Source organism: Zeus faber (assembly GCF_960531495.2).
Source record: "Zeus faber genome assembly, chromosome: 8".
Classification (NCBI taxonomy): Eukaryota; Metazoa; Chordata; class Actinopteri; order Zeiformes; family Zeidae; genus Zeus; species Zeus faber.
Genome location: NC_137195.1, coordinates 27816434 through 27833620, shown reverse-complemented (window position 1 = coordinate 27833620; position 17187 = coordinate 27816434). Strand labels below are relative to the sequence as shown.

General features: G+C 43.3%; 1 protein-coding gene across 1 annotated transcript in view; it reads left to right on the top strand.

The window, feature by feature from the left end:
• Positions 1-16767, top strand: part of cmc1 (C-x(9)-C motif containing 1) — a 17628-nt gene extending 861 nt beyond the window's left edge. Inside the window, exons 3-4 of the mRNA XM_080006211.1 lie at positions 15902-15992; positions 16107-16767. Coding sequence (XP_079862337.1) covers positions 15902-15992; positions 16107-16227 — 212 coding nt within the window. The 3' untranslated portion in view covers positions 16228-16767. The remainder of the gene's footprint in view (positions 1-15901; positions 15993-16106) is intronic.
• The last annotated feature ends 420 nt before the right edge of the window (positions 16768-17187 follow it).

The window sequence follows — 17187 nt, the reverse complement described above, 5'->3', positions numbered from 1 at the left end:
CCATGAACTATGTTGCACCATGTTTCAAAAAGTTATCAATTATGTAATGTTTAAGAAAAGTCAGCTTACATATTTTTAAATGAATCTTGTCACATTTTGAACTAATGACCAAATCTGCGGCATTTTTAACAAAATTATAACTTACATGGCATGAACACACTTTTAAATTGAACACAATTCTTCAATATTTTAATTCAAATTTGCCATGGCACTGCCATGTTGCTACTGACAACATCTGGTATCTGTTTCCTTTTTAGTGGGAAGACTGGCATTGCATGCTATTCACCAGTGTACTGTAATCTGGTGTGTAACTTGACACTGCAACTGTGAGTGAGTCTTTCAGATGTGCATCAGTGAGGCGTGTTCTGTCTTTGTTCTTCATGAAGTTCATGTCAGAAAACGCTGATTCACAGAGATAGGTCCAACCAAACAGGCTGGCAACCTTCATAGCCGCTGTGCATACACCACTGTTCTTCTCTGTGTCAACAAGGCACCAAAAGTTTGGTGCAGCCTGGTGGGCTTTGAGGTGGAGGTCATTTTGCAATGTTATGATTTCAATCTCCACCTGTCCAGCATCCAAGTTGAACGTTGCACTCAGTTGCTCAGCAAAGCATGTAGTGTCCACATTCATGAAAGGATAGTAAATGAATGACACACATAGCTTTTCTGCAACGTTTTCAAATGTCTCAGATGCAGAAGCATTGTCTTTCAGCACCGACTGCACAGAGGGAAAGTGCACCACCTTTTTTCTCTGTAAATGAAATGTGAAAATGTTCATCTTGGCTTTAAATGAATTAAAAGCACTTATCATATCAACAAAAGTCTTATCATTGCCTTGCAGCTCGCAGTTCAAGTGGTTTAGTTTCCCAGTAATGTCCGTCAAAAATGCAAGTTCAAGTGTCCACTCTGTGTCCTCTAGCAGTGAGACGTCTTCGCCTCGGGACTGCATGAACTCTTTCACCCAAAAGTGACAAAAACCGAAGTAAAACAAGTCCTCTGCTGAGCCATCGGATTTCGGTGTGTAGCAGCAGGTCACCATATTCAGCTGACATCTCCAATAGCACCTTGAAAATCCTGTGCTGTTTTGCTTTGGAGCGGATGCTGTTTATGATTTTCACAATGAAAGTCATCACATGCTCAAAGCCGATCACTTTTGCACATAACGCCTGCTGGTGAATGATGCAGTGATAATGCAGAAATTTTGGGAAGTCTGGGTCACCACAGTGAGCGATGAAACCTGTACGTCGGCCGATCATAGCAGGAGCCCCGTCTGTAGTCATCGCTACCAGCTTTTCCATTGGTACCTTTTTCCGTACGAAAAACTCCTTTACCGTTTTATAAATGTCAACTCCCCTCGTGGTTGTCTTTAAGGGCAGTAGTGTCAGGAGTTCTTCTCTTGTGGAGAAATCTTCAAACACCATCCGGATAAAAATCAACAGCTGCGCTGTACTGCTGCTGTCCACGGACCCGTCGCGCTGGATGCTAAACGACCTGCACCTCGCCAGATCCCGGTCCAGCTGATCGGCCAAGTTACCAGACATAGCTGACACTTGTCTAGCCATCGTAGACGCCCCCAGTTGGACTTCGGAGAGTGGAGATTAGTTCGGTTCCGTTTTTCTCGTCTTTAAGTACAGTGTTAGCAATTATAATCATTGCTTCATTGACAACTTCTCCGTCTGAAAATGCCTTCTTCTTTATCAGAAAATGTGTAGCTCTAAACGAGGCTTCGGTTGCTTTTTGTGACTTTTTTGCCGCTCAAGAGAAAGACTGTTGCTTTCCCAAAGCTGCCTTTAGCTCACAGGCATTTTCTGCCTGTAGTACGCTTCCCGGTCTCCCTTGGCTCACCCTCAATGAGCCATGGGTTGATAAATCCATCCGCTGCGCTCTGAATGCGCGCACGGCCGCTTACAACGACGGACTTGTATCTGGCAACATGGACAACTACAAAGCGGCGTCGTACAATCTGCGGAGGGCGGTGAGGGACGCCAAACGGACGTACAGAGACACCGTGGAGCTGCAGATGGAGCGGGGGGACACAAGACGCTTGTGGGAGGGGCTGCGAACAATAACTAACTACAAGAGCAGCTCCTCCCCAGCCACGAGTGTGGACGCCTCCCTGGCCAACCAACTGAACTCCTTTTATGCGCGGTTCGAGTCTGGCAGCAGCACCGCTAGCTCGCCGGCTAATTGGAGTTACACCGCTGGGGACGAGCGCGCACTCTCAGTGTCCGTGCACGAGGTCAGGAGGGCTTTGATGCGGGTGAACACCAGGAAAGCTGCGGGCCCAGATGGCATATCTGGACGAGTACTGAAGACCTGTGCTAACCAGCTAGCTCCGGTGTTCACCACAATATTCAACATCTCCCTGGCTGAATCAGTGGTCCCATCCTGTTTCAAGAGGTCCACCGTCGTTCCTGTCCCGAAGATCGCCTCTCCAACCTGCCTGAATGACTACCGTCCGGTGGCCCTCACCTCGGTGGTCATGAAGTGTTTCGAGAGGCTGATTAAGGATTACATCTGCGCCTCCCTCCCCCGCACCTTGGACCCGTTGCAGTTCGCGTACCGGCAGAACAGATCCACGGATGACGCGGTCTCCCAGGTACTGCACACCACGCTCACGCACCTGGATGGCCAGAAGGGGGCCTATGTGAGAATGCTGTTCATTGATTATAGTTCAGCTTTCAACACCATAGTTCCCACCAGACTGGCTGTCAAGTTGTTGGAGCTTGGATTGAATGCTCCGCTGTGCACCTGGATCCTGGACTTCCTCACAGGCCGCCCCCAGGTGGTCAAGGTGGGGAAGTACATGTCAAGCTCCCTCACCCTGAATACAGGATCCCCCCAGGGCTGCGTCCTCAGCCCCCTACTGTACTCCCTGTACACACATGACTGTGTGGCCAGGTCCAGCTCCAACACCATCATCAAGTTTGCTGACGACACCGTGGTCGTGGGCCTGATCAACGACTGCGATGAGAAGGCCTAATATGAGGAGGTGGCTGACCTGTCACTCTGGTGCCAGGACAACAGCCTACACCTGAACGTCAGCAAAACCAAGGAGCTGATTGTGGACTTTAGGCGTGGATCACAATCGAGGACGCACGCGCCCTTGTGGATTAATGGGACTTCTGTCGATAGGGTGAGCAGCTTCAGATATCTGGGAGTCCACATCACAGAGGACTTAACATGGACTGTTCATACAGACACTCTGGTGAGAAAGGCGAGGCAGCGTCTCTACCACCTCAGGCAGCTGAGGAAATTCCGGGTCTCGGTGAGGATCCTCAAGTCCTTCTACTCTGGAGCAGTGGAGAGCATCCTGACAGGCAACATCACTGCCTGGTTTGGGAACTGTACTGCCCAGGACAGGCGGGCCCTGCAGAGGGTGGTGCGTTCAGCTGAACGTACTACTGGAACTACCCTCCCCCCCTTGCAGGAGTTATACACCAGGAGGTGTAGTAGCAGAGCCCGTAGGATCATGAAGGATCCTCATCACCCCAACAACGGACTGTTTCAGCTGCTGCGGTCAGGCAAGCGTCTCCGCAGTCACGCAGCGAGAACAGAGAGACTGAGACGGAGTTTCTTCCCTCAAGCCATAAGAACTGTCAACGCTGACCTCACCAGGGGTCCTCACTGAGCCACACACTAGGCTCCACTACCTACTGTACTGTATGTAGCATACTGTACCGTATACTGTGTCACTGTTCAGGGTTGTTCGTGATGCCGTATTGCTGCGCCGTACTGTTGTATACTGTGCTGTATTATCCCAAACACTACCTCACACTATTCACATTCACATGCAACTTTAATTCACATGGCACTTTAAATGCACATATCTGTATATACATAGGCATATTCCTTCAACCTATTCCATTTTATTTCAATTAATTTTTTATTGTATTTTATTCTATATATTTTTTTATCTTATTCTATAAGTATTCCACTTTTTAGGAGTCAGTTAGTCGGTCTATTAGAAAGGAATTTTCTACTTTTTATTTTATTTTTGTACTTTTTCCTAGGACTTATTGTGTGCTATCACCGGGTGCGTTGCATTACATTTCACTGCATATATGTATGGAAGTATGTATATGTATGTGACAAATAAAAATCTTGAATCTTGAAAACCAAAATTTAAGAGCACATTTTCTGTCATGTTACTTGGTTACAATAGACATGTTTTTTTTTTTTGTTTTTTTTTCAAGCTTTAAATTCAGTTAACTCTGTATTTCCGATTAGGGTGAAAAAATAAAAATAAAATGAGTTGTTAAAAGAAGATTGTGAGATTGTAAGAAATCCCTTGGGGAAGGGTACGAAAGTATCCGTATTGATTTAGGAGTTATTTTTACGAGACCAAAGTACCAATATGATCTCACAGTACAGACTTATTACTATTATTTATAAATGTATTTATTTATTTATATGAATTGTAATAATTAATTAATTCCAACATCATTAGATATATACATATATATTAACTATTTAGTAATTTTAAATAATAAATCTAGTTGCAGACAGCAATAAACAGGGTCCAGTTTACTCGTGTTAGATATGCATTACAGTTCTCTTGATTCTGTGCAAAGTAGCGTTAAGTAACGAGTGAAAATTTTTTGATTTTTACGACCACTCAGACGAACCGTTGGCATTGGTTCATGATGTCACAAAGTGACTGCGTTTTCAATGTAAAGCCAATATTCTTACATTTTCGGTGATTTTGTAACAGTTTATCAATATTTCCTGATACAAATGTAGATCGGTGTGAATCAAACTTGGACGACAACACGTGTGAAACGTTCCAGTTCCATGGAGACCTCAACCATGTCTATAAGTTCTGTGATTGTCATTTTTGTGACAATTTTAGGCCGAAAAATGCCAAGGAGTATTTGTAACTTACAGCAGCCCTAGTTCTGTTTATAGTTTGTAAAATTGAGTACATTTGGAAATTGGGACAAGAAATGACAAGACATGTCAAATAATTGTTTTATCAAACAGTTATCCAAAGCAACTGGACAAAATAATCGAATGGATTGGCTGGATTTCTGTACAATTGCTTCTTTATTGTCTTCGACTTTTGCCTATTTTTTGGCATTTGGAACAGTAACAAAAAAAAACTTTGTAAAAACAAACTTTGTATAATACACAATAATACACTTTGTAAGACTTTACATAACAATAATTATAAAGACATTTATTTTATTATTATTTATTATTATTATTATTATTATTATTATTATTACTATATATTTTTTTTACAGCTGCTTGGCGCTGCCCCTTGTGGTCCCTTGTGCAAAATCTCTGTGTCAATTACGCACATTTTTTAAAATTTCTTTTTCATTTTACATCTAATTGGCAATGATCTCCTACGACCACAATGCAATCGTGGATATAAAAAATTCACTGAAAGAGCAACTTTGGGACATTTTATCTGCTGATCCAGAGTGGATGGTGGAGATTTTACACGCCAACACTCAACAAAGAAAATAACAACAAAAATGCAGTCACAGTTCCGAGGGTGGGCGGATGGAGGAAGCACCGTGGTAAGTGAGGTGGCATTCGGATCAGAATGAGGATGCAACCTTACCGTCCACCTCTGCCCATTGTCCTTCCTGCCAATGCCCAGTCCCTGGAAAACAAGATGGAAGACCTTTGAGCGAGGATTACATTCCAACGGGATACAAGGAACTGTTACATCCTCTGCCTGACTGAGACATGGCTGAACCCGCTGGCGCCGGACTATGGTATTTGTCCAGCCGAGGCCTTCTCAGTGTTGCGCACCGACAGATCGGGGGAGTCAGGCAAATCCAAGGGTGGAGGCGTCTGCATCATGACTAACAGCAGCTGGTGTAACCCCAACAACATCAAGACACTCTCCCACTGGCCGAACCTGGGACAGCTGACCGTCTCATGCCGTCCATTCTCCTTCCCCCGGGAATTCAGCACTGTCATCATCACAGACGTTTATATTCCACCACAAGTGGACCCCGTCAGTCCTATATAATGTGCTGTGCAGACTTCAAAACAAACATCCCGATGCGGCTGTGGTGGTGGCTGGGGACTTTTAACAGGGCGAGTCGTAAAAAAGTTTCCCCCAACACATCATGTGTGCCACCAGGGGAGAAAGAACTTCGGACCACTGCTACTGTACAAGAACGGACACAAGACCATCTCACTTCCTTCTGTCGTGAAGTCGGATCACGCTGCCATCTCGTAGCTTCCTGTTTACAAGCCTAGCATCGTTCATGGAACGGTAGTGACGAGGGATGTGAAGCGGTGGTAGGACCAATCAGAGGGCGCGCTTCAGGTCGCTTTGAGTGACGTTGACTGGGACATGTTCTCATCAAGTTCCAGTGACGTCAGTGAGTTTACAGAAGTAGCTATGAGCTTCATCGCTATGTTAGCGGACAGCATCATCCCACAGTTAAAGTTTGGATAAGTCTCAACCAGAAACCGTGGGTCAATAATTCCATCCGAGCCGCTCTGAATGCTCGCACGGCCGCTTACAACAAAGGTCTTGTATCCGGAAATATGAACAATTACAAAGCAGTGTCATACAAAGTGCGGGGGGCAGTAAAGGATGCTAAACCGATGTACAGACATGAGGCACAGTGGAGCTACAGATAGAGCAACGGGACACCAGACGCTTGTGGCAGGGACTGCGGATATTAACTACAAGAGAAGCCCCTCCCCAGCCATGAGTGACGCCTCCCTAGCCAACGAACTCAACTTCTTTTATGCGCGGTTTGAGTCTGGCAACAACACCGCTAGCTGGCTGGCTAATTGGAGTTACACCGCTGGGGATAAGCGTGCACTCTGTGTCTGAGCATGATGTCAGGAGGGCTCTGATGTGTGTGAATACCAGGAAAACTGTGGGCCCAGATGGCATATTTGGGCAAGTACTGAAGACCTGTGCTAAGCAGCTAGCCCTGGTGCTCACTAGGATATTCAATGCCTCCCTGCCCGAGTCGATAGTCCTGTCCTGCTTCAAGAGGTCCACCATCATCCCTGTTCCGAAGAACGCATCTCCAATTTTGAATGACTACCGTCCGGTGGCCCTCATCTTGGTGGCCATGAAGTGCTTCAAGAGGCAGGGTCTCAGTGAGGATCCTCAAGTCCTTCTACTGTGGAGCAGTGGAGAGCTTCCTGACAGGCAACATCACTGCCTGGTTTGGGAACTGTACTGCTCAGGACAGGCGGGCCCTGCAGAGAGTGGTGCATTCAGCCCAACGTACCACTGAAACTACCCTCCCCTCCCTGCAGGACTTATACACCAGGAGGTGTAGTAGCAGATCCCGCAGGATCATGATGGATCCTCATCTCCCCGACAATGTGCTGTTCCAGCTGCTGCGTTGGGGAAAGCGCCTCTGTCTGTCAACGCTGAACTCACCTGGGGCCCTCACTGAGACACACACACATAGGCCCCACTGCCTTACTGTATCATATATTGCATACTGTACTGCATTCTGTTTTGTAACTGTATTGCTGTGCTGTACTGTTTTATAACTGTACAGGTACTCCTCACTTAACGACCGAGTTCCGTTCCTACAACCGTTTTGTTAAGCGAATTGGTCGATAAGTGAGGATCCGTGTTATTTGACGGTAAGGGGGCGTAGCGATTGCGAGCGCTAGTGTAGTGAATACCGACAGACTGCGGGAACGAGACTGAAACTTAGAACATGGATGCGCGATGAGATGCTTGACGCTGCGCACGCAGAGCGCAAGCCGCAGTATTGTACGCAGCGTACATTACCGACTGGTCTTAAATCTGAACGGTCATTAAACAGGAAGGTCGTTAATTGAAGAGTGCCTGTACAATATATCTCAACACACACTACCTCTTTATTCACATGCCACTTTACTGAACATATCTATATATACAGTACATAATAGTCTATTCCTCTTACTGCTATTTTGTATTCCCACTCAGTATTTTATCTTTTTACTTTTTTTTTATTCTATTTACTAACTGAATTACGTTTTAGGAATCAGTTAGTTCAGTTAGTTTAGTTAGTTAGTTGACAGTTTCGCCTACCACTCGCCACCCATGTGCCGTTTTTGAGGGACCCCCGGCATCTTGAATCTTGAATAGACACGTTATTGGAGGTTTTCATTGGGAGTGACAAAGATGGACAGGATTAAGAACATTAGAGGGACAGCTCAGGTTGGACAGTTTGGTGGAAATGTGAGAGAGGCGAGATTATGATGGTTTGGACACGTGTGTAGGAGAGATAAGAGTTACACTGGGAGAAGGATGCTGAGGGTGGAGCTGCCAGGCAAGAGGAAAAGAGGAAGGCCAAAGAGAAGGTTTATGGATGTGGTGAGGGAGGACATGCAGGTGGTTGGTGTAAGGGAGGAAGGTGCGCAGAACAGAAGGTATTGGAGGCAGATGATCCGCTGTGGCGACCCCTCACGGGAGCAGCCCAAAGAAAAAGAAGAAAGAAGAAGAATATATAAATGTTAGTTGTAATGTTGTAATGTTAGTACTTCATTATATTTTTTCCATTAAGAATCTACAATTGGAGAATTCAGTTGAATAGATTCCTCGTCTATATTGTAATGCAGACAACATTTATGGAACTTTAACATTAATTTGGCATTAGAAATATTATGGAAGAACCTTTGAAGCATTGAAGTCTGCTACAGTACATTTAGCTGTAGGAAACTGTATATACATGAAGTTTCTCTTAAACAACTGTTTATCTTTGACTTTAAACCAAACCATGTCATTGTTACAACTCACCTTGCTGTGTGTGGATGTAGATGTGGAGCCTCACTGACGCCAGGTGACGTTTGGTCTCGTGTGTGTCAATTATGACGTATTTAGATAGGTTTGCGTATTTACAGAGGTAGTCAAACTTATGTCATTTTAGTGGTGACTTACTTCCTTTCATGAATCCAGCAAAGTAATGGGGACCAAAGAGATAAAATATCAATCGAACAGATCCAGACATCTACCCACATCAGACCTGCCAACCTGCACGCATTTTTTTGTGTACCAACCACGCAGTTATTGCTCAAAATACACAGGTACGAAATGCCAGCTGAAACTACACAAAAAAATAGTGTGTGTGTGTGTGTATATGTATGTATATGTATATACTGTGTGTGTGTGTGTGTGTGTGTGTGTGTGTGTGTGTGTGTGTGTGTGTGTGTGTATGTGTGTGTGTGTGTGTATATATATATATATATATATATATATATATATATATATATATATATATAAATTGTAATTTAATCACAGAAAACAATAAATCACAAACAATACCGTACATTTATTGGGTATTTAATCTACATCCCTCGGATTGGGCCAGATGCTCCTACCTGTGGTTCTGTAAACCCTCCCCTCCCTCTCACTCACTCAACATCCACTGATATGCAGAGCACTGAGCTCAGCCGAGACCGGCCGATAAGATATATTTTCAGATTCTGTGCCGGTCAAATTTACACACCCTATACTGTGCTCATGTACTCGTAAAAATGCTCTGATACGAACGTAATGTCACGTACTTACATAGTTGACGCTCAAAAAAGAAAGCAAAAGAAAGAAAATGTCGGCTGTTTGGAGGTACTTCAAGGTAAATGAAGATTCGATAAATATTTTATTGCCTAACAATATTCCAAAATTTGCAGATTGACTATTTATTGCTGTCAGTGCAGCGGAGCATCTGCTCTGGTTGTTCCTAGTGTTTGACTTTTTTTTGAGACTCGCCTATGGACGAGTCACTCAGTAAAATGAGTCATTTCGATTTGATTCAGTTGGTTTAATGCACGGTGAGTTCCAAGTAATAGTAAGTTATATTTGCACTTAAAAGTGAGAGAGACGTTCATATGAAGTTTGAACTGGACATTTCCATGTTAGTTATATGTATATGTGTTCTGCTAAAACTCAGTGAGAGTCTCAGGTTGCATTATACTGAAACATGATGACAGTCCATCTTATTCAAACTCAGTGACTGTTCCATGTTGTATTTTATTTTATTGGAGCTCAGTAACAGTTTCATGTTCTATTATTGTTCCACAGTGAATAAGGAACAATAATAAACACAGTGTCAACATCAGCAATCTCACTATTGTTGTAACTGAAAATTGCAGCGGTGGTCCACGTGGTCAGATCATGTGATGTATTTGTCATTGACGTACAGCAGATGTACCCAATGAGACCAAATGATGAGAACATTTGTTTTCTCTGATCACGGATATAAACCCAAAATGATCGGACAACAATGTAAAAGTTATTTAACAGTCAATGTTTTATTATGAACATACAATTAAATGAAAATCAGAATCGGCCAAAATCGCCAATCATAATCGGCCAAGAACATTGCAATCGGTGCATCTCTAATTGGTAAACATGTTGGGTAATTTTACAAGATAATGCATTTCAATAAGTATAAATTTGTATATAAAGTTAACTGTGGTAATCTGCATACAATTTAATTAGCTTCGTTACGAGACGGTTACGGCGTCAATAACTGATTGAGTAATTTAGCTGCATTAACTCAAATGCCACAGATACTCCCTGTTACACAATTTTGGTACTCAAAATATTTTCTGAAGGTTGGCAGGTCTTACACATCTATGCATGCACTGTACATAAACACACACAAACACACCTAGTTTGTAATCTAACTGCTACAGAGCGACGGAGTCTACACACTGGACACATTGCGAATTAACATTCTGAACCAGAACCTGCACATGTATAGTAAATGGTATGGTGATGTCACAAAGCATCTTACTCTAAAACCCATCTCATTCCATTAGTTTTCGAACGTTGGCGTGTCCATCCAGTTACTCTGGGTCAAATTTGGACGGTGTTTTACTCATTTCTGCTTCGTATGTGGATCCATTTGGATGCAACTTGAACCACGCGGTGTTTGTGATGTACTGGTTCAAACAAGATAGTTTGGCAAGTTGTTGACTCACTATCACCTGGCTAATTTGGGTCAAATTAGGTTGGTTTTTCACTAATTTCTGCTCCGTATGTGGATTGATTTGGATGCGCCCTGCGGGCTGGACCCCTTATAAGTAACATTTATTAATACATATTTGTATTTTGTTACCTATTCTTAATTGCATTAAACATATCAGGCCGGTAGCGAGTCCCTTAGCTTTCTCAATCTGTTCATCACGGCCTCTTTGCCTGGCGCTCCCCCAGAGCATAGAGAGCCTGAGGTGATTGGGCCCGCAGGATTACAGTGTGGGCAGTGGAAACCCCTTCATAAAAAGAAAAACCTCTCCTTCACAACTGAGATTCACATATGGTAACTATTGTAATTCTGAAACGAAAATATCCCACAACCAAAGACTTCTTATCATCATTAATGTCAATTTTGAGGTCTTGCGCATGTCCTACAATGACCGTACGACATCCCTGAAAGGCGCTAATCAGCCATATTAAATTGCCGCCTGGCTCTATGGTGTCATCACTCCCTTTCCGCGGGAGAACCCCGGCGGAAACACGCCCAAGAGGTCCGTGGAGCGGCCTCGCTTGCCAGGGTGTGACCAGATAGAAAGCTCCTCTGCCGGAGCCCTGGGAGCCGAGGCGCCGGTTGATTACATTAGTCGCACTGCTCTGCCTCCCTAAATTGGTTTTGTACGGTTTGTCTTTTTTTTTTTATTATTATTTTACATCTGCATCCCGCCAAAAGCGCCTGCGCGGTCGGCTCCGGGGTGGGGGAAGGGTGGGGTTTGTTTCATTTTGGTCGATTGAAAGCCTTAGATTAGAAAGAGCTTGCTTACAAGCTCGAGCCTTAAGTCCTCCAAAAAAAATCCCTTTGTGAATTCAGAACTTTGAAGCTATGGGGTTGGCAACCTTCGGCCTATATTCCTACACATCACATCAAATTTGGATGCATTGAGATATTTTAATAGCAGAGTGGTGAAGTTGATTGTGTGTAGCTCTTTTTCATAGCGGCATTCTTAAAAAGGTTTTACAAGCCCATATATTTACAGCTCAAAGCCCTCAGAGCTGAAAAAAGACCAAAGACGACCATAACATTGTATGATATCTCATAGCGCAAAAATAACAATCTTTTTTTATATTTGCCCACTTAAAATATTTTCAGAAACCTAATAGCTCTCGGCAGAGTTTGTGGGAGTCTTGACTGACATCTTGTTTAAAAAATCATGCATCATCTTGACCTATTATAATAATAATAATAATAATAATAATAATAATAATAATAATTATTATTATTATTATTATTATTATTATTATTATAAAGCCTTTGATCTCTGAATAGACCACCTGAATTCAGCCTCTATTGTCCACAAAATACTTTTAACATTGATTAACGCGCGCCGCAGTGATGTGATGATCACTGAAAGATATGTATGTTTGTATATGGTGGTGTGGCTTTAGCAGCCACACCTGTCTTGGGTCTAGGTCAGGGGTCAACAACCTGCGGCTCCGGAGGCACATGCAGCTCTTAAGCCTCTCTCCAATGGCTCCCTGTGGCTTTGACAAAAAATGATATGGAAAGGAATTACGGTCATTTTTCAACATTTAAATTTTAATTTATCATTGTTCTAGGCCTAAAGTGATTCTTACATTCTCCTTACATTCTTCACATTTTTCTCTCTTTTAAAAATGTGTAGCCTATACATTAAAAAAAAAAGTTTCAGTCATTTCAGTCAACTAAAATGTGCATCGGGTTTAAGTTTTCCGAGTTCCAGCTTTGATGCAACGCAGCTGCTTCGTAAGCACCCAACAGGTGCGTGACGAGGTGGGGCCCTCGCGTATTGAGCAGCCAATCAAAATCGAGTATTCGACCCCTTTCTTCGTGCAAATGCAGACATTCCAGCCAATGGGGGAGCAGACAGCTGGAAGTGGATACTGGATAGCAGCAGCACACGCTCTCTGGGAACGCCATAAGTAGACAGCAGCTCTGACCGAACAGCCATATTTATCCTCATATTTGGAACTAGTTCGCCGGCAATACAGGAGATATGGATTCCAAATCCAAAAAAAGAGAAGTCTCGGAGGAAAATAGAGAGTTTAATTCTGCGCGGACATGAATCCGTCGGCAGTTGCTTTCACTGCCAGCGATGCTGGCTTACCTGTATGCTTGATATGTGGCGAGAAATTAGCAGACAACAAAAAATGTTATGTTGAAAGACATTTCCAGAACAAGACACCGCATTCACTGAGAGAGCGATTTCAGAACTGCTGCGAAAGTTTGCATTTGTGAGGCTGATGTGAATTGTTTAAAAGCCAAAGAAATAAACACCACCCACATGGTGTCAGTGGCTACTGATGGGGCACCTAGTATGAGAGGAGCACAGAAGGGGTTTGTTTACTTCAGAAGTCACTGGGACGAAAGCTGCTGATTGTTTCATCTTGCACCAAGAAACACTCTGCGCTCAAACATTTCTCCCCATATGTATGGAGGTGATGAACCTTGTCATTCAGATAGTGAACAAAAATAGAAAAAGGGTTAAACCACCGACAATTGACAGCGCATATTCAGATCTCCTCCTGCATATCCAAGTCCAGTGGCTGTCCAGGGGAGTGGTGCTGAAAGGTTTTGCTGCTCTTCTGTCACATGTGAAAACCTTTCTGGAAAGTAAAGGCCTCACCTATCTCAAAGTGGAAGATCCAAAGGGAACCACAGCCCTAAAGATGCTGGAGGATGTTTGGACGTTTGAGCGCAAGATGACAGTGTTTGCCAGAGATGTACAGTAAGTACGCTCTCCCACTTCCCCGAGACAGTTCAAAGAAGAACCTAATCACATAAATTGTGAGCATGTGCAGCGTGACGGTTGATTGCTGTACGTGGCTGAGGGAAAAAACAGAAGAGGATGCCAGCACACTGAAACTGACTTAAGTCATGATTAAATACCAACTGGCCTATTTTTTATGTTCACTATTTTTAAGCTATTAGGCTGCAGCTATATGTCTTATTTATTTCAAAGTGGACTACTTTTTAATTTATAAATTTTTCCACAAATATGGAGAGGACTAAAATAGGCCTGCATAGTTCTGTGTTAATTTATTTCAATGTGCCTACACATGCCAGTGGATTTTCTTTTCTCCTCTTCAGAAGACTTTGGTATTTTCCTTTATAACATGTAAAAATAGCAATAAAAAGTTTTCTTTATTGTCTTTCTATAATTTCATAAATGCAACAAACTATAGTTTTTTTTATATATAGTATAAATATATATATCACTTTATAAGCTGTGTTATCAAATATGTTTTGCAGCCCGAGACAAATTTTATTTGATGGAACATTTGGTAAAATGTCTCTTTTGATAGTAAAGGTTGCCAACCCCTGGTCTAGGTAATTAGCCCCGGGATCAGGGGTGGCTGTACGCCTGTTGCTCGTCAGAGCTTTCAACGGACACAGTCTAAATCACTCAGCCCACACACACACACACGAGGAGAGGTTTTGTCATGACAACTTTTGATCTGCCCCCGTCTTGTTACATCTTGCCACTCTCTTCAATAAATAGCTGCGTTTATCACAATCCGATGCTCGATCGATAGAGATCTGGGGAATTTGGAGGCCGAGTCAACACCTTGAACTCTTTGTCATGTTCCTCAAACCATTCTTGAACAAGTTTTTCAGTGTGGCAGGGTGCATTATCCTGCTGAGAGAGGCCTCTGGTACACTGTTGCCATGAAGGGGGTGTACTTGGTCTGCAACAATGTTTATGTAGGTGCTACGTGTCAAAGTAACATCCACATGATGCCAGGACCCAAGGTTTCCCAGCAGAACATTGCCCAGAGCATCACACTGCCTCCGCCCGCTTGTCTTCTTCCCATAGTGCATCCTGGTGCCATCTCTTCCCCAGGTAAACGACGCACACCCACCCAACCATCCACATGATGCAGAAGAAAATGTGATTCATCAGACCAGGCAACGTTCTTCCATTGCTCCATGGTCCAGTTCTGACGCTCCCGTGCTCATTGTAGGCGATGGACAGTGGTCAGCATGGGCTCTCTGATCTGCGGCCACCCAGCGCCATACGCAGCAAGCTGTGAGGCGCCGTGTGTTCTGACACCTTTCTATTATAGCAGCGTTAACTTTTTCAGCATCTTTCGCTACAATAGCTCTATGGGATTAAACCAGGCGGGCTAGCCTTGGCTTCCTACGCACATCAATGAGCCTTGGCGCCCTGTTGCTGGTTCAGCCGTTTTCTTTCCTTGGACCACTTTTGGTACTAACCACTACATACTGGGAACACAACCACAAGAGCTGGCGTTTTAGAGATGCCCTGACCCAGTCGTCTAGCCGTCACAATTTGGCCCTTGTCAAATCACTCAGATCCTTACGTTTGCCCATTTTTCCTGCTTCCAACACATCAACTTCAAGAACTGACTGTTCACTTGCTGCCTCATATATCCCACCCCTTGACCGGTGCCACTGGAACGAGATGAGCAATGTTATTCACTTCACCTGTCTTATCTTTTAATGTTGTGTCTGATGGGTGAATACGAAAATGTTTTTTATATATATATATATATATATATATATATATATATATATAAAATTGTTTTGTTTTTTTTCCTCTGTGATTATGTCTGTCTATCTGTGATTAGTATGCTGGCTGGAGCAGGGGTTTAAACTTAAAGACAGCGGGGTCCTGGCATGGCCACAGGGTCGCTTGGCCTTTCTTTTATGCAAAAGCTCGCTATCATGAGGCCCCATCGTGGTTTACAGTCACTGCAGCTGCCTGTTTGTCTGCCAGCCGTAGCACTGAGGTTTGGACTACTACAGGAATACAAGCTGGGCTATAAGTAGCCTTGTCGGAGAGGCTATATATATATATATATTAATGGATACTATACACCCTGGAGGCCCCTGTAATTTTTCTCACCGTTGTGCTCTGTTTTCACCCACTCATTCACCCTAACCCCCATGCGCTGAAACATCTCTGCTTTTTGACCTTCTGTCTTCTTCCCCAGCCTTCAACCTTTGCTGCAAGGATTCTGGTCTCTTCATGGTGCTTAAATGCCGGGAGCAAAATGCCGCCCTGAAGGAATGCCTGACAGTACAGTGAGTGTTGACTTTTGTGTTCAATACAGTGTTGTACGAAACTCATAAACCCAAAACCCTGGTGACGTCGCGCTTAGCCATCCAATAAAAGTAAATGAATTCATCCTCCTCTAGCTACAAAGATCCGGCCTTCTTCGAGGAGTGCAAGCGGGAATACATCCAGGAGAAGATGGAGTTCAAGAAGACGGGAATTCCATCCAAGAACAGGACGCAGAAACTTCCGGCCAGTATGTAAACACGAAAAAGGAACCGCTTGATCAAATCACACCTCTACCCTATGAGAGGGATAAGAACCTTGGGAAGGAACTGTCCAGAACCTCGCCCCCAGCGGCGGGTGGCATGGACACACGGCCACACGTGGAGTCATTGGAATGTAGTACCACTACGGTGTCCTTTTGGTTCAAAATCTAGGTCCTAGAGTGTGCGATACATGCTTAAAAACCTTATTTTCTGTCAGGTTTATCTCCTATGTACATTTGGTCATGGGGGCATACAACTTTTTCTTCACTTATCACAGATTATCAATCACCAATAAACAGGAAGATATGCAAATGGATACTATCAATATGCCAACCTGTGTCGCACATTTCTGCTGTATATAGACTCGACTAGAAGATTTGCTAATTAGTGCAAAGCTAATGGTAATGGTGATCCAATTATTTTTCCATTTTCATTTTGTGATCATGTATGTTTTTGAGAAAGTGTGTTGACGGTGTAAAGCGGAAACTCTTGACACCGAAAAGACAAAATAATAAATGGTGATGCAGAAACATGAGTTGTGTGTTGGATTTACATTTCAGCAGTGAATCAGACGACAGTGCTTCCGACAGTGTCAACGTGAGGTTTCAGTTCACTTCCTGTACATTTCAAAGTAAACATGAATTGGAGTTAATTCAATTACAGTAGAGCAAATTAAAGTTTTAAGTTTGCATTGGGAGTTTTAAGTAGATTTGCCAGTTCAATAGGATCGATAGTCAGTTTACATATAGAATTGTAATATGTAAGTTTACAAATGGTGAAAATTAAATTGAAATCCCTCACTTTCTTCTACAATTTAATCCTAGTGCCCACATGAGCTTGGGCAGCATTTGCAAGCAACTTCAATTATTGGTGAAAATGTCATGTCTCTGCAATGTACTATCCCACAGTAGTAGTAGTAATAATATTAATAGTCATAATTGTAGTAATACACTAG